The 24057-nt window shown below is 40.6% G+C and overlaps 1 protein-coding gene across 2 annotated transcripts; it reads left to right on the forward strand.

The window, feature by feature from the left end:
• Positions 1-784: 784 nt before the first annotated feature.
• Positions 785-13797, forward strand: DYNLT5 (dynein light chain Tctex-type family member 5). Of its 2 annotated transcripts, none has more exons than XM_075936187.1 (5): positions 785-987; positions 2002-2116; positions 3930-4015; positions 7847-7971; positions 12447-13797. In XM_075936187.1, exons 2-5 carry the CDS (start codon positions 2004-2006, stop codon positions 12648-12650), a joined length of 528 nt encoding a protein of 175 aa, XP_075792302.1. In that variant the 5' UTR covers positions 785-987; positions 2002-2003; the 3' UTR covers positions 12651-13797. The 2 variants fall into 2 exon arrangements, with proteins under 2 accessions (XP_075792302.1, XP_006125084.1); XM_006125022.3 differs by lacking the exon at positions 785-987 and adding an exon at positions 1047-1182.
• The last annotated feature ends 10260 nt before the right edge of the window (positions 13798-24057 follow it).

The following is a 24057-nucleotide window of genomic DNA, read 5'->3' on the forward strand; positions in this document are numbered from 1 at the left end:
GTTGGGGGGGGGTATGAGAGAGGTCTATAAAATCATGACTGGTTTGGAGAAAATAAGTAAGTAATATTTATTCCTTCTTATAACAAAAGAACTAGGTGTCACTAAATGAAAAAAATAAGGCAACAGGTTTAAAACAAAAGGAAGTATTTCTTCATGCAACACCGTCAACCCTTAGAACTCTTTGACTGGATGGTGTGAAGGGTTTAAAAAAAGAACTAGACCAAGTCAATGGTGATTAACCAGGATGCCTCTGTCCGGGCTGGGAATGAACAAGGATGGATCACATGATGATTCCTAGTTCTGTTCATTTGCTCCGGGGCACCTGGCATTGGCCACTGTTGGAAGACAGGATGCTGGGCTAGCTGGACCTGCAGCAGCCCCAGTAGGGCTAGTCTTAAACCAGGTTCCTGGCTTCCCAGCGAGGTTGCTGCCCGGTCTCTGCTCCAAGCCAGGCTGTTATGCGGGCTGTTGCTGAGAGCCCTGCTACCCTTTGAGATGCTGGTTCCATGGGCTCCTGGTCCCCTCTTGGCTCCCTGCTGGGAGAATGGCCAGTGGTGCTGGAACAATTGTTGAGGTGGGGACTGAGCTGCATCCCGCCTTACCCCTCCCTGCCCCTAGCGCTGGGGGCCGTGGGGCCAGTGGCCAGACCGGCCTAGGGGGCGCAGCGGGGGGGGGGGGCAGGATACAGAACCAGCCGGCGTTCGGCTTCTCCGCGGGGGGCGGGGAGAGCAAGTCGCGGCTCCGCCCCCCGGCCGCCAGCCAATCACAAGCGGAGTGGCGCGAGGCTGCCCGCCCCCCTCCCCCCGCGGGAGAGCCCAGCCGGCCGGGGTAGAGCCCGGCGCTCACCCCCGGGAGCCCCTCTCCGCACCGGCTGGGCAGGGCCCATGGTGGGAGCCGCCCCCAGCAGAGGGCGTGTTTGGCCGTAACCCTGGAAACCAGCCGCAGCCGCATCTTCTCTGGCAGGCGGCGCTTCGGCTGCGGGCGGGGGTGAGTGAGTGGGTGCGAGCGCGGCGCGGGGAGCTGAGGGGATTGGGGGGGGGGGGGGCGTGTGTCTGTAGCTCGTGCCAGCCCCAGGCGATCACACAGACAGACAGACAGACGCACAGACACGCTCTCTGCGTCAGGGGTGGAAGATGGAGCCTGGGCTGAGCTTCGCAGCGCGGCTGGGATTATGGACTAAGAGTAGGTTTGTCCTGTGGGCTGGTGTGTCCCCGCCGCAGGCCAGAGCACCCGCGTTCAAAGGTGCCTCTGTTTCTCTGGACACTTTATCTCACCCATTACACAGGTATCACCCCTGATATCATCACCTCACCGACACTAACCTCCCCCCTCATCCCCCCTCTCTTCTAAAATCTCATTTCTCAGTTCACTTGTTTTTGATTGTATCACTTGGTGCCAATTTTCTTCCACATATTGATCTGAGGAAGTGGGTCTGGCCCACGAAAGCTCATCGCCTAATAAACCATCTTGTTAGTCTTTAAAGTGCTACATCGTCCTGTATTTTGTCTCTCCTTCCTCAGTACTTCTCCCCTTTGTGTAGGGCAGTCAGCTCTGCTGGCTGTGCAATGACTAAGGTGTTCTTCATTTTCACTCCAGTCAGTCCTGCAAGGTGATAAAGGGTTTGTAAGTGGTCCTCACCTAATGCGTGGCACTTGCCACCCAGAGAAACCTGTTTCTGGGGCAAGATCATCTTAATTCTGTAGCTAAAATCTTTTCATTTTACTTTCCGTGTAAAGCTCTTTACTGCAAACTCAAAACAGGGGAATCATTTTATAGTCAGTGATGCCCCAGTTCAGTTTTTTTATGATTGTGTACATGGAACAAACGAGGTCAAGGATTATTAGTTTACTACAATATTGTAAAACCTCCATTGGATCAATCATTTTTCAATGGAGCACATTCTTCAATATTGCTGATTTGCTAATATGTGTGTGCTGTGGCTGCAGCCACTCTTATGTTTTAGGGTCTCTGTCATACTATATACATTTTCATATTTAATAGACATGTCAGACATAGCCAAGGATAAGGCAGCACGTCTGTTAAAGAAAAGAGGCAGCATATCCTCTGTAAGCAGCCATGAAGTCAAAGCAAAAGAAATCCTTGGAAAAAACAAAGAGTGAGTAGTTCTTTTTTTCCTAATTTGTATTCTAAAATGTCAGTGCATTAGTTAGGAAATTGAGAAATAAAAAGGGTAGTTGTTGAAGGGTTGTTTTGAATCTAACTCCTGTTTCTGAAGCTTCTTTGCATAGCAATTCCTAAGGAAAAATGTTCTGTCATTCAGGCATCACTGTAAAAGTGCTTTTTCTCATCATTGATTACTTCACTAAATCTGAAATTTAAATGTTTGGGACCTTTTTAGTGCAAACATACTGTCATAAACAACACATGTAAATGCTGATCGATGTAATAAGTTGGGGGTTACTTGAAGAACTGGTTCTTGGTAATGATTAAGATCACCCCTGATTTCAAGAGGCCCAGAAAGCTGTCTAATGCTCTGGCTCCAATCCAGCAAAACACTTTAAGGATATGAGTAGTCCCACTGAACTCTGTAGGATTACTCATTTCCTGAAGTTTAAAAAGTGCTTAAATGTTTGGGTCAGGGCCTGTGTACTGAGATGAAGCCCATGGAGAGTACCCATTTAAAAATGTTAATTGTAACCGGATGGTTTCCTTGTTTTTGTCTTGGTGAGGGAGGAACTGCTTGTGCGTTTTAAGTTTTTTCTCTCTCTTTTTTTGAAAATATTTATGTTTACTCTCCCTCTCAAAATCCTTTCCCTCTACCACCTTTAATGGGAAGAGGAAAAGTTCATCTTTGGGATTTCTGTCTTCTAATTATTCCTTCCAATGTGCATTCTGAATTCAGCTTTTTTTTTTCAAAACTAATGTCCATTTAAGAAAAAATTTGCTGTGTAGAATTGAGTAAAGCAAAACAATCACTTTTAAATATTCATTTATTTTTATTATAACAAACACAGTAATAAATGCCAGAATTCAAAAGGATTTCAAATGCAGTGTTTCTGTGATTCCTTTCATAACTGTGTAACTGGTGACTGCCATGTTGGAGACTGAACCAGGAACCTCCAGACTGAAAATCATGAGATGAAAGACAGAGGCTATAACAACTCATGCCCCCTATGAATTGGAACATAGGGAAGCAATAACATATTCACCCAGTGGGTTCCATTTGGAACCAGAAGGTAGATTCCATTATAGAGTGTGTCCCTTTTTAGGGGGTCACCTCAATCCACAGACAAGCTTAGTGATAATTTGAATACAAAGAAGAGTGACAAAGTATTTACCAAAATTATATTATGTAAAGTTGTATTTTAAGATGAATTTTGCTTGCTTCGTATATCAGAGTCTATCAAAATTATTTTTATTTATCTCTATCCTGCTTCCCCACCACCCTCCTTAAAATTGAGCAGTTGACCCCCTAGCTGCTTCTAAAGTCTGGGCTTCTTTACTGTATTTATGTTACAGTAAAACCAAATTAAGGTTTTACAATGATAGTTTTGCTTTATTCTATTCAACTCCATGCAGCTAGAAACATAATTTGTTTTCTTAAGTGCAGATTAATTTTTAAAACAGAAACTCTGTTCAGAATACACTTTGGCAAATTTATGCATTATGTCATTTAAAAATAGTTAGCTTTACAAGGCAGAATAGATATTTTGTTTCCACTACTCTTTAGTGTTTAACGGCTGTGTATGTCCCACTAAGTGGCAGCATATTTCTTTAGCATCGAATATCCTGAGAGAAGACATTCTTAACTGATCTTATTTTGATATAAAACAGTCCAAAGATGATCTTAACGTTTTCTGAGAGAGTAGAGACACACAGCTTTCTATCTACAATTTTGCATTCTATTTTTATCAACATCATTTTGAATATACACTAGTTTATACAGTCACTTTTTGGATTATTTTTAGCTCCATGAGCACAGTATCTTATATGGATGAACCTGGTCATGATATTCCTCGTCTTGCTGTTCAGTTGGAGAACACTTATCAGCTGGGTATGGAACACTTCCTCCTCAATCTCATGCTGGGGAAAAAAAAGGAATAATCTCAGTATAGGCATAACTGGGTGAAATTTAATGCTCTGTGATATAGCTGTTAAATTAATTGCTCTAATGATCCCTTCTGACCATCAAATATGAATTGAAAATGTAAACTGCATCACTCAGGTACTCGCTAAATGGATATATAATATTAAGGAGAAACCGTCAAAATGTAGTCAGTTTAAAAAAACAAAAACAAAAACCTACTATTGTTTCCATTGCTATATTTGCCCTGAACTGTTTTTGACAGTTTTTGTAGTTTTACAATCACCTCTCTGTGTTTTTTAAAAAAAACCTAAAACACATCATCTCTCCCTGTTGTGTGAAAAAACATATAGAGACTGCCAAATAGCAGTTAAATGCATCAAGTTATCAAATTAACGACTTAAATTTAGAAAAAAAATTCTATAAATTTTATTATAGTCTTAGTTGCCACCTTTAATAATTGTAAATTGAAAAATTTAAGGGAGAACAAGGATTTTGAGGTTGATAGGATCTCTTTAAGATAACTGTTTTATCAGGAGTGCGTCTCTTAATTTCTAGACCGGGAGGCATAGTAATTTATCTTCTTGATTTTCAAGTAATACTAAGGGCTCCAAATCAGTGCCACTCTTTGCTAGGTACTGTACAAACTCATAACAAAAGGATTGTCCTGCCCCTAAATTGTTACGGCCATAAAGGCTCCTGATAAAACAGCTTTATCATAATTGAGTCTGAGCATGAGAGAATATTAGGGATCAAAATTCGTATTAGTTTAGAATTGAAAATAGCATGATGTATATTTTAATTGAAAACAAAGTTTAGGCATCTAAAAGTTGCAGTGTCTGAGGTGCTATTAACAGCTAGGGAAGGAGTTTATTTATTTTTTTTTGGCTAAAGGTATAGGAGCAATTAATTCACAGCATAGTAGATGGATAAAGTTTGTCCACTAAATGGTCTTGGCGCTGGTTAGGAAACAGTTTTCCCATCCCAGTAAAATATTTAAGATTTTTTTTAAAATCCAATTTTGAATTGAGACAAAAAGTTGCAATCTTAAAAACTTTTGTGAACTGACAAACCAAAAAGATTTCAGTTAGGGTCAAATTTTTGTTTTGATCATTTCAAATTGTTTCAGTTAACTTTCAGCCATTTTTGGAGTGCTATACAGTGTCATAACTTGTAACCCTTTCTGTTAAGTGAAAAGCCCGTATCTACTTTGGTTGTGTTCTGTGTATTTATCTGATTTTTTCTTTTAATCACGAATAACTGATCTTTTGCTCTTTGGTCTGGTCTAAATCCAGTCTCTTTCTCTGCAGATGCCATTTCCACATACCTCTTTATGCTCTTTTGCAACCTCTTGATGAATAGGGTTGCCAGGTGTCCAGTTTTCACCCGGACAGTCCAGTAATCGCATCTTCTGTCTGGTAAAAAGGCCGGAAGGGGACATTCTTCCCCTGCCACATCTGGCGGGGGTATTGGGGCAGCACGGCAATTTAAAGGAGACTTTTTTTTTTTCCAACCAATTTTTTTCCCTGCCATGTTTGGGATTTTTTGTGAAAGTATCTGGCAGCCCTATTGATGAATGCTTTCACTTGTACTGTAATTAACTTAAATTTCTAAATGAAATAGGGATGTAAAGTCTATGGATGTAATAGTATAACCATTTATACAGTTAATCAATAAGCCTGGGTTCATTGGTGACCATTACTGGTTACATGCAGGCTCCTGGCCCCACTCCCAGGGAGCTGGCTACCACCCCACCCTGCAGGCTCTGTATCAGGGGTGGCTGTTGACTCCCAGGGAGCGGGGAGGCAGGTAGGAACTAATGTGTGCTGGGAGCACTTACACGGTTACCTAATTAACTGCTTTCTAACACCCCTAGTAAAATCCTGTTTAATGAGTTAACTGGTCAAATGTTATGTTTAACCAGTTAACTGTTTAAATGAGGGCAGAATATGCCCCACCTGCGTTGGGACACCTGGGGCAGGAACACCCCCCACCTGCAGCGCAGTGGGCCCACCTAGGCAGGAGCGCTTGAGCTGGCAGGTGGGGGGCTGTTCTAGTCTGGCTGGGCCGCTCGTTGACTGTAACCGGTAAATATCCTTTGATAAGGGTGATATTTAGCAGTCAACCATTCACATCCCTAAAGTGTAATGTTTCAAAATGGGAAACTAATTTTTCATTTTTAAATGTTAGAAACAGAATGTTTGATCAGTTTAGAAAAAATTTCAAAAATTGTTAGAGTCAAAAAATTTACTGAAACTGACCTTTTCTCTCCAGCAATTTCAGTGAGAGAACTAATCAATGTTTTTTAACGGGAAGATTTGCTGAAAAATTACTGAGTAGCTGTACATGGCGCACTTGTCAATCTTCTTGTAAGGCAATCTTTTAAACTAAGACTTATGTATAAGAACTTACTGAGAACATTTTATAGGATCAAACCAATATACATTTCTGCCACAAAACTGCCTGATCCACAATTGCATTTTTCCAGAGAGACAATAAAATATTCTTGACCTTTGAGGAACGTGAGGAAGGAAATACTTCAACTGCTGCTGTTCTGCTGGTTATAGTACTTCTAGTACTTTGAAGGGAATTACATTTACATTGAATAGATTTCAGCATGGAAGAGGTATAACAAACTGTAGGTATCCTCTTTTTGTGCACCTTAATTAAAAGTCAGAAAACACTCCAATACTAGGGAGAAGAGGTTAAAAAAATACATCAAAATAAACCTGGGAACTTTTCTTGCTGCTTTAAAAATAAAGTTATATGGTGGCACAAATGTGGAATTTAGAAAACAATCCATATTTAGGCAGATTCCTTCCCAGAAGCTTCTTAGTAGGGTATCTATCATATAGCATTTGTTTCAAGTGATTGTTAGCAGGTCACGTTAGCATACAGCTAACCATATATTTACTTTTGAATTAGAGAGGTCTATTGATGTCTTACATGGTTGTCACTCCTGTTTTACTTACCAGTTTTATTTTCTGGTAAAAATTCTGGAGGGGAATGAGAATGAAAGAATCTCATTAAAAATTCCCAAAGAGCTACAAACCTTAATTTGCAAAAGCGACGAGGAGTCCTGTGGCACCTTATAGACTAACTGAAGTGTAGGAGCATAAGCTTTCGTGGGCAAAGACCCACTTCGACAGATGCATGCAGATGCATGGGTCTTTGCCCACGAAAGCTTATGCTCCTACACTTCAGTTAGTCTATAAGGTGCCACAGGACTCCTCGTCGCTTTTGCAGATTCAGACTAACACGGCTACCCCTCTGATACTTGAAACCTTAATTTGTTACTTAATTTTCTGGTAAATCTATTATAAGGTTGTAATTAAAGAGAAAATATATATATATATTGGAAGATGCTTCATTTTCCAGTAATAAAAATCAGTCTTTCTCTTTAATTTGGGGGGGAATTAATGTTCTTAAAATGAAATATTGTAATAGCGCTGGCTAGAAGAGATGCTGTGCAAGCTTGAATAAAGCACCTCAGTTCTGATCTTTACCATCACTCCCATTTCAGTTTCTGGTCTCTTTTAAATAGACTTTAAACCATACCAAATTGTATAGTAGCTTTATAATGGCTGAGATCATAAAAGTATTATATAATTTTGACTTGAATTCAGGTCTTCAAAGAGAGACACAAGCACATATCTAGCGTTTTAGTTCACTGTACTAATTAGTCTCTTTTCATTAGTCATTTTGATTAATCAGGTTAAAAAAGCAGTTTACAATGTGTGTTCAGTTATTCTCAAAATGGACTTACAAATTAAAGCATTATAAAATATCTGTATATACCAGGTCCTGCAAAACGTTTTCCAGTGGTCACAGTAAATAATATTTTGAAGGATGTGCTGACTAGTTATCTTCAACAAGAAAAATATGAAGCAGAACTATGCAGACAAATGACAAAGACCATCTCTGAGGTACAAAAAATAAATTATTAGTACAATTACACTTTTGGGGTAAATTATGGGTCGGATTCACCCCCTTTTTGTGACTTGTCAGGCTTGTGACAAATGGGTGAGCCAAATTGCACAACATCCTTCCTCTGGTCCTCAAAATTAATGCAGAAAATGGAACAGTCCCAGGTAACTTATGGGGAGCCCCCAGATGGTCATAGGGGGCTTCTGTGGCCAGAGGAGAGTTATTCTACTGAATTTATCCTCTGAATCATCCATGTGAGTGTGTTTTAGGTGTACCATATGCTAAGGATGTTAGTGTGTATTTTAGTAATTACAGTTGCAACAATTAGCAGTTGCATGGTTACTAAAAGACTCCAGGGGTGGGACTGACGGCCCTTGTGCTTCTGGGGAGCCCCCTGCCATCCCAAGCTGCTGCCTCTATCCATGAGGGGGTCCAGTTTAAACTTGGCTCCCACACAGACTGACTGCCACCCCGTGTTGCTGTCTCTGATATAAAGGGAGCAGCAGCCCCTGTCTGTGAGCAGGCCTGAGCTCCCCATGGACAGAGGCTGCTCTGGCATCCTGCTTGCCCTCTCTCCTCCCACGCTGCTGCCTCTGATAGAGAGACAGCAGCACAGGAGCCAGGCAGTTCTGTAGGAGCCGATATGCACGGGCAGCCGGCTAGAAAATTGGCTTCCCATGGGGAGCTGGCTAGAAAATTGGCTTCCCATGTGTACCATGCTCCCACCTGCACCCCTCATACTCCACATTGTGGCCTCTCTATCAGAGGCAGAAGTATAGGGTTGGGGGGTAGGCAGCTCCACAGGATCTGGTGCTCACAGTGAGCAGGCTTTTAAGCTGCCTCCCCCGAAGCAGCAGCTTCCTCTTGCCCCCTGTGATGCTGCCTCTGTGGGAGGCAGTGGGAGGGGGGCAGGTGGCTCTGCAGGAACCAACATGTGCGGGGAGGTGACTTAAAAGCTGGCTCCCCACAGGCACCAACTCCCGCCTTTCCCTCCCCTTGCTGCCTATGATACAGAGGCAGCAAGTAGGGAGGGGGATGGCATGTAATCGTTTGGATTAACTGGTAAGCCTTAGATTTATCAGTTAATCGTTTAAATGGCTATACGCTGCCCATGGTGGGGATGTTAATGGGATGTCGATGTTAGTGCTAGCTCTCCTGTGAATCCCTAGGATCTGCCAGATTACAAGACAGGGAAACCCTGTATCCCTGACAAGACGGTGCCTCAGTTTTTTTTTTCTTCAAAATCATAGAACCATAGAGCTGGAAGAGACCTCAGATGGTCATCAAGTCTAGCCCCCTGCTCTAGGCAGGACCAATCCCAACTAAATCAACCCAGCCAGGGCTTAGTCAAGCCAAGACTTAAACACCTCTAGGGATGGAGACTCCACTGCTTCCCTAGGTAACCCTTTCCAGTGCTTCACCACCCTCCTAGTGAAATAGTTTTTCCTAATATCTAACCTGGACCTCTCCCACCACAACTTGAGACCATTGCTCCTTGTTCTGCCATCTGTCACTACTGAGAACAGCCTTCCTCCATCCTCTTCGGAACCTCCCTTTAGGAAGTTAAAGGCTGCTATCAAATCCCCCCTCACTCTTCACTTCTGCAGACTAAACAGACCCAACTCCCTCAGCCTCTCCTCATAAGTCATGTGCTCCAGCCCCCTGATCATTTTGGTTGCCCTCCGCTGGACCCTCTCCAATGCGTCCACATTCTTTTTGTAGTGGGGGGCCCAGAACTGGACACAATACTCCAGATGTGGCCTCACCAAAGCTGAATAAAGGGGAATAATGACAACTCCGGATCTTCTGGCAATGTTCCTCTTAATGCAACCTAATATGCCATTAGCCTTCTTGGCTACAAGGGCACACTGTAGACTCATATCCAGCTTCTCATCCACTGTAACCCCCAGGTCCTTTTCTGCAGAACTATTACTTAACTGGTTGGTCCCCAGCTTGTAACTATGCTTGGGATTCTTTCGTCCCAAGTGCAGGACTCTGCATTTGTCCTTGTTGAACCTCATCGGATTTCTTGTGGCCCAATCCTCCAATTTGTCTAAGTCATTCTGGACCCTATCTCTGCCCTCAATGGTATCCATGTCTCCCTCTAGCTTAGTATCATCTGCAAACTTGCTGAGGGTGCAATCCATCCCCTCATCCAGGTCATTAATAAAGATATTGAACAAATCCGGTCCTAGAACCGAACTTTGGGGCACTCCGCTAGAAACCGACCTCCATCCTGACATCGAGCCGTTGATCACTACCCGCTGGGTCCGATCTTCTAGCCAGCTTTCTATCCATTTTACCATCCATTTATCCAATCCACATTCCCTTAACTTGCTGGCAAGAAAATTGTGGGAGACTGTATCAAAAGCCTTGCTAAAGTCAAGATATATCATATCCACTGACTTTCCCACCTCCACAGAGCCAGTTACCTCATCATAGAAGCTAATCAGATTGGTCAGGCACGACTTTCCCTTTGTGAATCCATGCTGACTATTCTTAATCACTTTCCTCTCTTCCAAATGCCTCAAAATGGATTCCTTAAGGATCCCTTCCGTGATTTTTCCAGGAACCGAGGTAAGACTGACTGGCCTATAGTTCCTTGGATCATCCTTCTTCCGTTTTTTGAGGATGGGCACTACATTTGCCTTTTTCCAATCATCCAGGATTTCTCCTGACCTCCACGATTTTTCAAAGGTAATGGCCAAAGGCTCCTCAATGACATTTGCCAACTCCCTCAGTATCCTCGAATGCATTAAGTCCTGACCCATGGATTTATGTACGTTTAGCTTTTCTAAATAGTTCCTAACCTGTTCTTTACCCACCAAGGGCTGTCCATCTTCATCCCATCTTGTGTCACTTAGTGCATTAGTCTGGGAGCCCACCTTATCCGTGAATACAGAGGCAAAGAAAGCATTGAGTACTTCAGCTTTCCCCACATCATCTGTCACTAGGTTACCTCCTTCATCCAGTACCACCCTCTCTGATCACCTTCTTCTTGTTAACGTGCCTGTAGAAACCTTTCTTGTTATCCTTCACATCCTTAGCCAGTCAAAATTCCATTTGCGCTTTCGCCTTCCTGATAACCCCCCGGCATTCTCGAGCTATACCTTTAAACTCCTCCCTGGTCATTTGTCCAAGTTTCTACTTTTTGTAAGTTTCCTTTTTGTGCTTAAGTTCACCAAGGATTTCCTCTGTAAGCCAATCCGGTCTCCTACCATGTTTGCCTCTCTTGCTATGCGTCGGGATGGTTTCTTTCTGTGCCTTCAATAAGGCTTCTTTAAAATACTGCCAGCTGTCCTGGACTCCTTTCCCCTTCATGTTAGCATCCCAGGGGATTCTGCCTGTCAGGTCTCTCAGGGAGTCAAAATCTGTTCTTTTTTGAAGTCCAAGGTGTGTATTTTACTACTCTCTTTTCTTCCTTTGGTCAGGATCCTGAAATCTACCATCTCATGATCACCAATTTGGTGACAATCTGTTAAGCATGAAGGTGCCATCTTTTTTGTAGACAATTTTCATATTTGAGCTACGCTTTGCTCTAACTCAGTGATGGGCAACCTAGGCTAGTGAGTGGACCACATTTCACAGTGGTGGGCATGCGGCCCATCGGGCTTGAATTTGTGGCCTGTGAAACATTTTGTTTACTATTGCCTATGTACAGGGTTCCAGATTCCACTCATTTTGGTCCACATAGGTACTGTTTTTTCCCTAATGGAAAAGTAATGTGCATGTAAAACAAGGGTACATTAAATGAGATGCATGCTGATTGCACACATTTGTGAGAGCTGTGCACACCCTCTGCATCCATCAAAAAGCTGCTATGGTTCAGTTGGCATTCCCCACAAATTCTAGGTATGCAAGCGCAGTTAGCAAAACTGCCCTATCCTTGGAGGCCATCTTGATTATGACAGTCTTGTGGCCCACTGAGATGTGTGGCTCACTCACTAGCCTAGTTTGTCCATTGCTATCATTTTCACGTGCCTATCAGTTTAATAATACCAGTAGGAAAAAACCTATGTGGATAGAAACCAGTGGAATCTGGCAACCTTGCATGTGATCAACAGTAAACAAAATGTCTTGTGGGCCACACACATACAAGCCTGATGGGCCTCAGGTTGCCCATCGGTGCTGTAATTCATCACGAAGATGCCACCTCTTTTTAAAATTGTAACTCCTGAAGTTAATCCCTTTTGTGATGAGGTATTTCCAAGAATTGATATTACTGTCATCAATGTTGAAATACTGATTCATTGGTGCTGTAACCTCAGTCTCACATATTCGACCCTCTAGTGGGACTGGAATACTTACTGGATGATGTTGCAAGTCTGTGGTTAGGTGATTATCAACAAGATTCTTGAAAATGTTCAATAATACTAGACATAGCATCTTTATAGTATACTGTATCAAGGCAGTGATTTTACCCTCTGAAGCTAGTATATAAAATAATTTGTCTGAACATGTTTCTCTCTTATAGGTTATTAAGGCTCGGGTAAAAGACCTTATGATACCAAGGTACAAAATTATTGTGATTGTACATATTGGACAACTAAGTGAACAGAGCATGCAAATTGGAAGCAGATGTGTTTGGGATCCTGCCAGTGATACATTGTCATCATATGCTTTCAAAAATACCTCACTATTTGCTCTTGCAAATGTCTATGCTGTTTATTTTGAATAACAAAACGTTCTAGTTTTATCAGCAGAAGAAAAATATCTAACTTATCATATTTATATTAGAAAAACTGTTAGAAGACATAGTCAGTGAACATACAATTGTTTTAAAATGGAGAAAATAGGCCTTTCAGTGATAAATATAATAATCATGCAAACTTAAACCATTTTCAACTCTTGCTACTTTCCACAGGAAATGATTAATACTAATAAGACATTTTGCACCTGATTCTTTAATTGTGTTTCAGAACCACATATCACTGTATTAGCTTGTATCATTGTTATTTGCTCTAATTAAATCCTGGACCTCAGTTTCAGTACCAAAGTAAAAGGGCTTTATGCATTAGGCCAATCTGAGATTTGCAGAAGTTAAAAAAAATGCTTTCATTATGGAGTTAAAATGTTGAGCAGCTGCACAGCTATGTCACAAGCTGTGACCAGTATCCTAAAAGATTTACAAGTACTAGATCCATGCATTTCATTGTCTTCAGCCCCTTCCCCCCACCCCCGTGGCATAAGTGATGTCCCTGTTCACCCCTTTCTCATGTGGCATCTCTGATTCTGTTTTGATTATGGCTGAGAGTCTTCTGCACATTTTAGTTATGGATATGGCTTAGGCCTCCTCCAAGTCACTGAGGAAGATCTACCCATTCCATGGCAGCGAAGTACCGAGTTAAAATCCAACACAAACCACAAGAACCTTCTGTCTTCTGGGCTCAAATTTCATTCCCCTTCGTTTCACACGGATCCCAGATGCAGCTTGCTCTCCCTACCAAGTTTCTGGTAACAAACTGTCCTTCCCAACTGGTCCTCAATTAAGCTGGCTTTTTACTTTTAATTGCACCCTCCAAGCCTAACAGCTCTTGCAAGTGAATCAGGGTGGGGCTAGACCATCTTTCCTCCTGCTTCTATTTCCAGTGTTGCAAAGCTGTAGCGCTTCCACTTTTTCTTTTTGCAATGAGAGAATTTTGACCCTTGACTAGTAAGAATTAAGAACCATGAGGAAAATCTAGATAAGTATCATGACAGGTAAAACCAGCTGATTATGCTGAGAAATATTTTATTGTACTGGAAGCAGCAGTGTGTCTAATTAGTGGTATGTATATGAAATTCTGTTTCTGTTTTACTTAATAAAATCAATTAGTTAAAACTGCCCTGTGCAAGAGGTGGAACTAATGATTTAATGTTTTCAGGTAGTTTTATTTCTTTATAGTTTCTGGATTAAAATGAAAATCCAATTTAAATCCTTATCAATCTAATCTTTTAGGCTATGTCTACACCACAAACCTCTACCTTTATAGCTATAAGATCTCCTATATATAGTCACTCTGTGCCGGTTGGAGAGAGCTCTCCTGCTAGCATAATTAAACCATCCCCAATGAGCAATGTTAGCTACGTCATCTGGAAAGCGTCTCCTGCAGATGTCGCTCTGTCAGCACCAGCACTTTTGCTGGTGACATGTCTGTTAGATTGTGTTCTTTTTCACACCTCAGACTGACAAAAGTTTACCAACAAGAGTGTATACAGAACCTCACTTTCTTAAAGGCTTAAATTGTTATCTGCTCTGCTCCTAGTTGTTTTTTATACCTGAAACTAAATATTTTGAAAACAGTTGATAAATTACCCAGGAAAAGTTGAGATGACACCATTTAGATTAGAGGAGAACACTTTTGTTTAAATAGCATAAGAAATTTGATCTAATGCCAGATGTCATTTGCTAACCAAACGTGCCAAGTGATTTTTAATTGTTCCATCAGTTGACCACTAAGCATGAGGTCATGATAAATGCTTAAACCAAAATATATAGATATTAGGGGTATTTGCTCCTTTTGATTCACTCATGGAATCCCAATTGATACAAATTAGAGTTGTGTGCAAAGATGGAATTTATCCCCCATACAAAACCCTTTATTACATTTCTGTGGGCAAGGTTCTGAACTTCTGGTATTATAGCATGCTTGCATGATCTACATCTTTATTTTGGCTCTATGGGAACTCTTCCTGAAGACTGCTGGAGATGCTTCGTCCTGGGGGTAGCTTTACCTCATTGAGAACATTGATTTGGCACACTTCCCAGAAGTTCTCACAATACCTTCTTACCAGCGAATACTACCTATTCTCCTACCTCTCCTCTGACAAGATCTTATAAATGGTATATTCTCTGGGTAAATCTAGACTTTAGTCCTCAACTATTTTGTTTTTAGTCCTTCCCCTCTCCCCAACAAGTAAATCCTATAAGAGTACTTTTGTATGACTCATGAGTCTGGACTCCTTTTTATATTTTTCTGAATCAAAGGGAGCATAGTACAATCAATATCCTTCTTATTTATTATTGGATGCATATAGTATCAGGGTGGTGCTCTTACAATGTTCTTTATGCAGTATTTGGAAGTCAGCATGCTGAAGTTTAAAACCTCTAGCTATTACTGCTAAATCCCATATTTGGTTTTAAATTGCTATAAACTCTTTTTTTATTTAAAGAAATGTGGAGGAAGGGAGAGAAAAGTAGGAAAAGAAGTTACAGGAATTAACACTCTCTGATCCCTGATAGTGCTATCTAGATCCAGGAGAGATCATTTGGATGAATTCTTTCACAACTGTAGCCCCCAAGTAACTGGGTAAAGACAATTTAGTTTGATTTTGCAGGGATGAGGCTGTGCGAAGAGGTGAGAAATGGCTTTAAGGTAATTGGGTCAATATTTCAAGTGATTAAGTCCACCTTCCACACAGCTTACATTTTGGATTTGTGTACTTTAGAGTCCTGTTGATATATTGGATGGGTTAGATCATATTCATGCCCACAACCCTCCCATTATAAACTTTACACAGTAATTTTCATGGAAGATCAAAATGTGCAAGATTTCAAGCAGGTCTGTTTGGATTTTAAATTTATACTAGAAAGCAAGTATTGTGGAACATGTTTTAAATTAATTGACTAAAGCGTCAAAAATAAATCTTTCTTGGCATTTGAGAAACATAGAGCTGGTTTCCATTTATTTTTATACATAATGTGAGTTTATAGTTAATGTTCTAACAGAAGTGGCTATGGTTTAGTAAAAGTCAAATAGCACAGCAGCATCTGTAATGTGAACCAACTGGTTTTATCTCTTGATGTTACATAAACTTATCTTTATAGTATAAAAATCATATACCGCAGTTATATTGAACTATAAAAAAGAAAAAAATATTACCCAGATATGGCAAGGGATTCAGTTTTATCTTGGTAGGATAGTTCTCTCATTATGAGTTAAAGAAAATGGTTTATCTGCAATTCATATATTGTATTCTTCTGCTTAGAAGTGACCTGTGTGAAGTAGTAGTATGTCCAGACCTTAACTTTTAAAGCACTGAAATGACTCATGGCTTAACCAGCCGATGTACCTTACCCCATGGATCATTTATATATTTTTTCATAGAATATTAGAACTGGAAGGAACCTTGAGAGGTCATCAAGTCCAGCCCCCTGCACTTATGTCAGGACCAAGTACCATTGTAGACCATCCCTGACAGATATTTGTCTATACTGTTCTTAAACATTTCCAGTGATGGAAATTCCACAACCTCCCTATGCAATTTATTCCAGAGCTTAAACACCCTGATAGTCAGGAACATTTTCCTAATGTCCAACTTAAACTTCCCTTTCTGCAATTTAAGCACATTGCTTCTCGTCCTGTACTCAGAAGTTAAGAATAATAATTTTACACCCTCCTCCTGGTAACAGCCTTTTAAGTACTTAAAAGCTGTTATATCTCCTCTCAGTCTTCTCTTTTTCAGACTAAACAAATCAATTTCTCCCCTCTACTCTTCTGGACTGGTCTCCAGGGTGTTAGGGTTCTATTCCCAGCCACCACCCAACTCCTTCCTGGCCCAAAACCAGGGAATTTGCCAGATGAGGGGAGGTCAATGCTGGCCTCAGTGCTCCTGGCCACTGGTTCCCAGGGCATTGAGCAAAAAGGAGCCTCAGTGCCCCCAGAGAAGAAGACCCCCTGCACTCTGGGATCTGGTGGCAGAGACCCCGGCGCCCCTCAAGAGCAGGGGGAGGGACCAGTGCCCTGGGAACCAGTGGCCAGGAGCATAGAGGCCAGCATTGACGTCCCTTGGTCTGGCAAATTCTCTGGTTTGGGACCAGTGAGGTCTTGAGGGTGCCAGACCAGGGAGGTTCAATCTGTACTTTAAATGTGTACTTTGTACATCGATTCTGCACCAATATGCAGCATTACCTTTGTTATTTACTCTTTAGTACATGTTTATGTTTGAACTTGTTGGCACCATCTGTGTTTAAAATAGGTCATTCTGTGAGTTTTGTTTTTGCAAGCACTAAACAGTAAAGCAGATACTGTTTAATAAACTCCCACTTTATTTTTATACCTCTGCAGAACTAGTTCTAAGTGAAAAAAGTTTGGAATCAGTAGAACCCTGCAATTTGGCTTAATCCCTCCTCTGCTCAGGAGAGTTTTGCTGTAAGAAAAGCACAGATGTTAGAGATCAAGGGCAGTTAATGAATTGACCATTGTGCCATATTGTCACAGTTTAACTTCAGGATTGTCAGCTTGTCAACACTCCCAAATCCAGCTGCAACACCATTTTAAAACTGCAGTGTGGATGGGAACCTTCGTGGCTTCCTCATAACTAGGCAAAAGCTTGGAACAGTCCAAGGCTTTTGCCTGATTATGGGGGCATGAGTAGGCCCAATCCATGCTATGAAATGTAATTGTGTTACAGCTCAGTGTCCTGACTGAATTGTATTTCCAGCACGCAGGATGCCTATCTAACTTCTCAGGCCAGCACTGTTTTTTCTATTGTGCTGGAGCCAGACTGAGCCCCTAGCTGGTCCAGGGACTTAGAGCTGTCTGTACATTAATTCCAGTAGCCTCCTCAAAGTACAGAAGGCTATTCCCACATCTTATAAACTATTTTCCTACCATGACCTTGAATCAAAATACCCTAGGTTTAATACAAGTATTTTAGGAGCCTGAGTTTAATTTTCAAAAGTGACTTATGCACTTCAAAGCCTAAGTCCTTATGGGTATATGTAGACTACATGGCTCTGTCGACAGAGCCATGTAGATGAGGTTTCTAGACATAGGGAAATGAAGCATTGATTTAAATAATTGCCACTTCATTTACATCAAAATGGCTGCCGCTCTGTGCCGATCAGCTGTTTGGTGGCAGAGCACGATAGTCTGGACACTCAGCGGTCGACAAGGGAAGCACTTGTCGACCGCCCTCTTATGCCTCATGGAATGAGGAATGTTATGCCTCGTGGGCTTCCCTTGTCGACTGCAGAGCATCTACTACTGCGCTGTGCTGCCAAACAGCTGATCAGCACAGCGCAGCAACCATTTTGATGTAAATTGCTGCTTCATTTCCCTTTTTCAAGTACACTAATCTGCATGGCTCTGTCGACGGAGCCATGTAGTTTAGACGTACCCTATGTTTACACTTTGAACAGCCCAAATAGCTGGGTCAATCTTACTTTTTAGTGTAGATTTGGCTTATAGGTTTTTAAATGCTAAGTTACTTTTGAAAATTAGATTTAGACTCATAAGCCACTGAAGTACTTCTGAAAACTTTACACCAGATCTAATGATCTTCAGGGCAAATTTTTGGCCACCTTTTATTTATTCCAGGGAATTGAAAGTGGGAGAGACTCGGGAAGTTTGGGAATTGGTGGAAAGGGAGGATAATTTTAGCTTTTTGTCTGCTCAGTTTGTTGATGTGGGCCATACGGGAGGATATAGCTGTTGTCTCATTGTATTGGAGGTTGTTTTGCTATGTGTTTTTAAGTAATATTCAACATGCTTAGAGTTTTTTTTCAATGTGCATAAAGGTAATCAATATTTTGACTTTGGGATCTTGGTTGAAGTCTTTCTTTAGTGTAAGAGGAAATGTACCTCCTTTGCTTGGAACTGTATCTTCAGTCTCTCTGTAAGAGGGGAGGGAGGGGCAAATTTGACCTTGTGCCCAGAATTAACCTTGTATAGACTTTATTTAAAGAACCATGGGGACACTAACTGCTTCCGTTAAGATACAAGTATAAGGGCTACAAATCCTTATGCCCAGGGGAAAAGCCACCTACTAATAGATGGGATTTAGAGGAAGAAACTTTGATAAGCAGATTATTTCCTAATCATCCATTATCAGAATTCTAGAACCTGTTCCTGAAGTTTCTGGTACTGGCCAATGTTAGAGACTGGCCACTGGACTAGGTGGATCACTGGTCTGATACCACAAGTCTGATGATGCGCATGGGTGTTTGAATCACAGTTTCATTCTGATAACGCATGATGGAAAGGCATTAGGGATACTACATGTACCACATTATTATTTGCTCAGTTAAGTAATACTATTAGCTTGTATATCTCTCCCCTCCCAACCTTGGTAAACCTGCTGGGGCTGTTCATAATTGAAAAAACACAATGAAAAACATACATGGTGTATTGCACACTTTATTAAAATTTAACCACAACAACTGAAACTAGTATAATTGGACAGGGGAAGATATTAGCACGTGTGGTTTGAAATTTAACACATTAAATGCCTTGTATAAACAGTTGAGTTATCACAAAAAAGCATATCAAGGCTGCTTTGCATGACACTAGTTAAAATTTAACCTTTAAGCCTCAGTATGATGCAGAAAATAAAGTTAGAATTCAAGAAACATAATTTTAATAATCTAATTTCAGACAGTTACATTAAAATAATCACAACATGTATGAGAGCTATTGGATATAATCCATCCAGCATCTGATACATTTTAGCACAGTGAGCTTATATCTTTTTCGCTGCAGCCAATGCTGCAGCAGGATGTAGTGAGCAGCGTAACCACTTCCCGCCTTTCTTGTATAGACTTTTGCCTGATGCCTCTTAAGTCTCTTTCAGACTGGGATTTCGAGTTAAGGGTTTCTTCACTCAGAGATTCTGGATTCTGAACACCATATTCCAAGGGTTCTGCTGAATCACTGTTTTCATGTGGTAAATGCAGGTGACTTTTTCTGTCTTCTGAATAAAAATTAGAGACAAATTATTAGAGGGCATAGAACCCTTACTAAAGTCTAAACTTTTAGATCTAACAGAAAAAAAGTACCCTACACCAAAGAAACCTAAAATGTCAAAGGTATTCTCACCTCATTCTGGATCATTGTGCATGTCTATTGTGGTCTGAATGATTAAGATTTGCTTGAATTGCACTAAAATAAATTTCTAAGAATTAAAGTGTCTATTAATATCCATTATAGAATCTAATTTTTTTTTACAGTTTCTCTTTTTAAGAGATTACAACAATTCTGATTTCTGTTGGTGAAATTGCTTTAACTTAAACTGTGTAAATTTATTTAACAATGCAGCTTCATTCTGACCATTACATTTAAAATTGTCATATTGTACATATCATACACTCCTTCCTGAAGTTCAAGTGTCTTAGCTTCTGGTATCAGGTATGAATAGTTCCAAGATTTATTTTTTTAAATTACCTTGGTAGTGCAAATAGTTTCACAGCTGTTTTAGGTGCATTTTAAGGAATATTTTGAAGCTCTTAATACAAGATGGAATACATTTAAAAAAGAAATGATCATAACATACAACAACGTCCTTGCTTAATGCAGAGTTAAGCGATGGCTAGGTCTCTCAAATATTTTGCAGAAGTATTTCTAGTCAATTTTTTTTCTCTGCGTGTAGCCAGGAGTTTTAAGTTTTAACTAGTATAAGAGTTTCAATGAAAGTAGATGCTTGACTGAAAAACAAAATACAAAGAGAGAATGTTTTTCTAAAACTAAATTTACTTATTTAACCCTTTCAATAATTTTGAGTACAAATTGCTAGCTGTGCTCATTACACTGGTATGACTTTAATGTCTATTGCTGAATTTTCTGAAACTTTCCCAAAATTTGCGAAGTATTAGTTTGTACCATAAAACTTCTTGGGAGAAAGCGTTGCCTCTTGAAGACATTGGCAAAACTTCCATTCACATTGAAGGGGCCAGCCAGTACTTGCCCCTTTGTCATAAAAACTAAGCTTGAGAATTTCAAAAGCTGAATAAGGATTTAGCACACAGATGGCTTGATAACTCAACCTAGATCAATTTTATTTAAAACAAACTCCCCAAAAGCTAAGCTAGGTAAGTTTCATAAAAACAGTGCAAAGTGGTGCAATTTCACTCCCTTGTCTGAAACACAAGCCCCACAATATTGACTCAAGACATACATTTAGCAGAGATAGAAGCAACTAAGCATCCAATTGTGCCCTCTGAGGCATCTCAATGACACCACCCCATTGAATTCAGTAAGGTTTGTCAGTGTGTAAGAGGAAAAAAATGAGCCCAAAGCACGTAAGCCAGCACTTTTACCAAATAGATCTTGTGGATCATCAATCAGATGCCTTCTCCATCGGGATCCCCCACACGTGAAGACAACAGCTCTTACGAAGTCTCTCCCACAAAGCTTCATATAATTCCCTTCACCTTTTACATGAGAAACTGCTATCAGGAGTGAGATTAAAACCAAACCCAGGATTGCACCCTTCATTTTGCAGAAATAGCACCTATTGGATCAGAAGTAAATGGGGAAGAAAGAGGGCCAGCAAAGCTAAGATCCGAGGAGTCGCTTGAATCCAGCTTATTTATATACGTCCATTCACTCTATTTAGTAAGAGCTCATTTTGATAACGCTTTAATATTTGTCAAGTATGTGAGTTAATCAGTTGTTTCTGGTGACTGTGTAAGTGCTTTCGGAATTTCACTTGGATTCTGAGCAAACAATTATTAAAGATATAGTTAAGTAGCACTATTGCTTAACAATGGAAACATATCTAGTAGTGCAGCATATTTATAGAGCACCAGCTTAGATCAAGACTACTAATGAGTACTTTCTGTAAAAATGAATGGAAGTTTTATTGCAGGTTTCACACATTTAACTGTGTATATTGTTTTTGACTGTTAAAAAGTTCAGTCTCTGGTGGCCAATTTCACAGCTCTGCTATCATCATTTAAACAGAGATCGTGGCATTTGTAGCTCAAAAATCTTAAACTACACAGCAATTTAACTTCTTTCAGTTATTTAGCTCACATTTATCTAATCATGGTTGTTCATCATTTTTGCTCTTGTTAAGTATTCCTTCATGTAATTTGGCAATTGTGTTTAAAAATATGGACTGGATTTTCAAAGTTTGGCACCCACATCCATTGTGTATATTTAATTTGTTCACATGGATATTTTTTGTGCACTAGCAAATTGAGTATTTGCATATACACTAAACATTTGCACATGCCTAGACTTATTGGGTAGTCAAGTCACTACTCTGCTGCATTTATCAGAGGCAGCAGGGTGAGGGGAGCAGTAGCTGGTGCTGGGGGAGCCGGCTTAAAAGTGGGGTACCGGGCGTGAGCGAGGACTCAGGTGTCCTGGCTTGTTCCCAATCCCAGACGCTGCACCTCTGCTTTTAAATGTGGGAAGAGCTCTTAGAATCATAGAATACTAGACTGGAAAGGACCTCGAGAGATCATCAAGTCCAGTCCCCTGCCCTCATAGCAGGACCAAGCACCGTATAGATCATCCCTGATAGATGCCTAGCCCAACTGCTCTTAAATATCTGCAGTGATGGAGATTCCACAACCTCCCTAGGCAACTTATTCCAGTGTTTAACCAAGTCAAGTTTTTCCTAATGTCCAACCTAAACCTCCCTTGCTGCAATTTAAGCCCATTGCTTCTTGTCCTATCATTAGAGGCCAAGGAGAAAAATTTTTCTCTCTCCCCCTTGTACTATCCTTTTAGATACTTGCAAAACTGCTATCATGTCCCCTCTAAGTCTTTCTCTTCCAAACTAAACAAGCCCAATTCTTTCAGTCTTCTTTCATAGGTCACGTTCTCTGGACCTTCTCCAACTTCTCCACGTCTTTCTTGAAATGTGATGCCCAGAACTGAGGCCTGCTCGGTGCAGAGGAGAGCAGAAGAATGACTTCTCGTGTCTTGCTTACAACATTCCTGTTAATGCATCCCAGAATCATGTTTGCTTTTTTTGCAGCAGTGCCATGCTGTTGACATATATTTAGCTGTGTTCCACTCTGACCCCTAGATCCTTTTCTGCAGTACTCCTTCCTAGACAGTCCCTTCCCATTCCGTATGTGTGAAATGGATTGTTTCTTCCTAAGTGAAGTACTTTGCATTTGTCCTTATTAAACTTCATCCTATGAAGGCCTTTTCTGTAGTTTGTCATAATTTGCAAACGTAATAATCGTACTCTCTATGCCATCATCTAAATCCATGTTTCCCAAACTTTTCAGCATCACACCTCCTTTTCAATTTTTGAAAAACCCTCATGGCCCCTCCCCTCCAAAATAGCAGCAAAAATTGTTGTCTAAATTGTATTTGCCTAGTTTATTGATAACAAGGTCATGCAAGACCACATCAAATGCTTTCCTAAAGTCTAGGTAAACCACATCCACTGCTTCTCCCATATCCACAAAGCTTTCTTTAATAGGATAACAAGTTATCAGATTGGTCTGACATGATCTGTTCTTTACATATCCATGACTTTTCAAAGATGAGAGCTAAAGGCTCAGATACCTCCTCTCTCGGTTCCTTGAGTATTCTAGGATGCATTTCATCAGGCCCTGGTGACGTGAAGACATCTAACTTTTCTAACTAATTTTTAACTTGTTCTTTGTTTTATTTTAACTTTTAAGCCTACCCTATTTCCACTATCATTCACTATATTAGGCATCCTGTCACCATCAGTCTTCTTGACAAAAACTGAAACAAAGTAGTCGTTAAATACCTCGGCCATTTCCAAGTATCCTGTTATTGTTTCTCCCTCTTCACTGAGCAGTGGGCCTACCCTGTCTTTGGTCTTCCTCTTGCTTCTAATATATTCATAGAAGGTCTTCTTGTTACCCTCTATCTCTCTAGCTAGAATTGAGCTTGTTTTGTGCCTTTGCCTTTCTAGTCTTGCCCTTGCATACCTATGTTATTTGCTTATATTCATCCTTTGTAATTTGACCTAGTTTCCACTTTTTATACAACTCCTTTTTTATTTTTAGATCATGTAAGATCTCCTGGTTAAACTAAGGTGGTCTCTTACTATATCTTCTATCTTTCCTATGAGTGGTATAGTTTGCTTTTGGGCCCTTAATAATGTCCCTTTGAAAAACTGCCAACTCTCTTCAGTTGTTTTTTTCTCTTAGTCTTGCTTCCCATAGGACCTTACCTACCAGCTCTCTGCTTACTAAAATTTGCCTTACTGAAATCCATTGTCTCTATTTTGCTGTTCTCCTTTCTACCATTCCTTGGAATCATGAACTCTATGATTTCATGATCACTTTCACCCAAGCTGCTTTCCTCTTTCAAATTTTCAACCAGTTCCTCCCTATTTGTTAAAACTAAATCTAGAACAGCTTCTCCCCAGTAGCTTTCTCAACCTTC

This window comes from Pelodiscus sinensis, chromosome 9, assembly GCF_049634645.1.
Source record: "Pelodiscus sinensis isolate JC-2024 chromosome 9, ASM4963464v1, whole genome shotgun sequence".
Taxonomy (NCBI): domain Eukaryota; kingdom Metazoa; phylum Chordata; order Testudines; family Trionychidae; genus Pelodiscus; species Pelodiscus sinensis.

Coding starts and splice junctions, on each gene's coding strand:
- DYNLT5 (XM_006125022.3), top strand. CDS start 1,134: ATGGAGCCTGGGCTGAGCTTCGCAGCGCGGCTGGGATTATGGACTAAG. Junction 4,016..7,846: donor GGAGAACACTTATCAGCTGG/GTATGGAACACT, acceptor TGTATATACCAG/GTCCTGCAAAACGTTTTCCA. Junction 7,972..12,446: donor TGACAAAGACCATCTCTGAG/GTACAAAAAATA, acceptor TCTCTCTTATAG/GTTATTAAGGCTCGGGTAAA.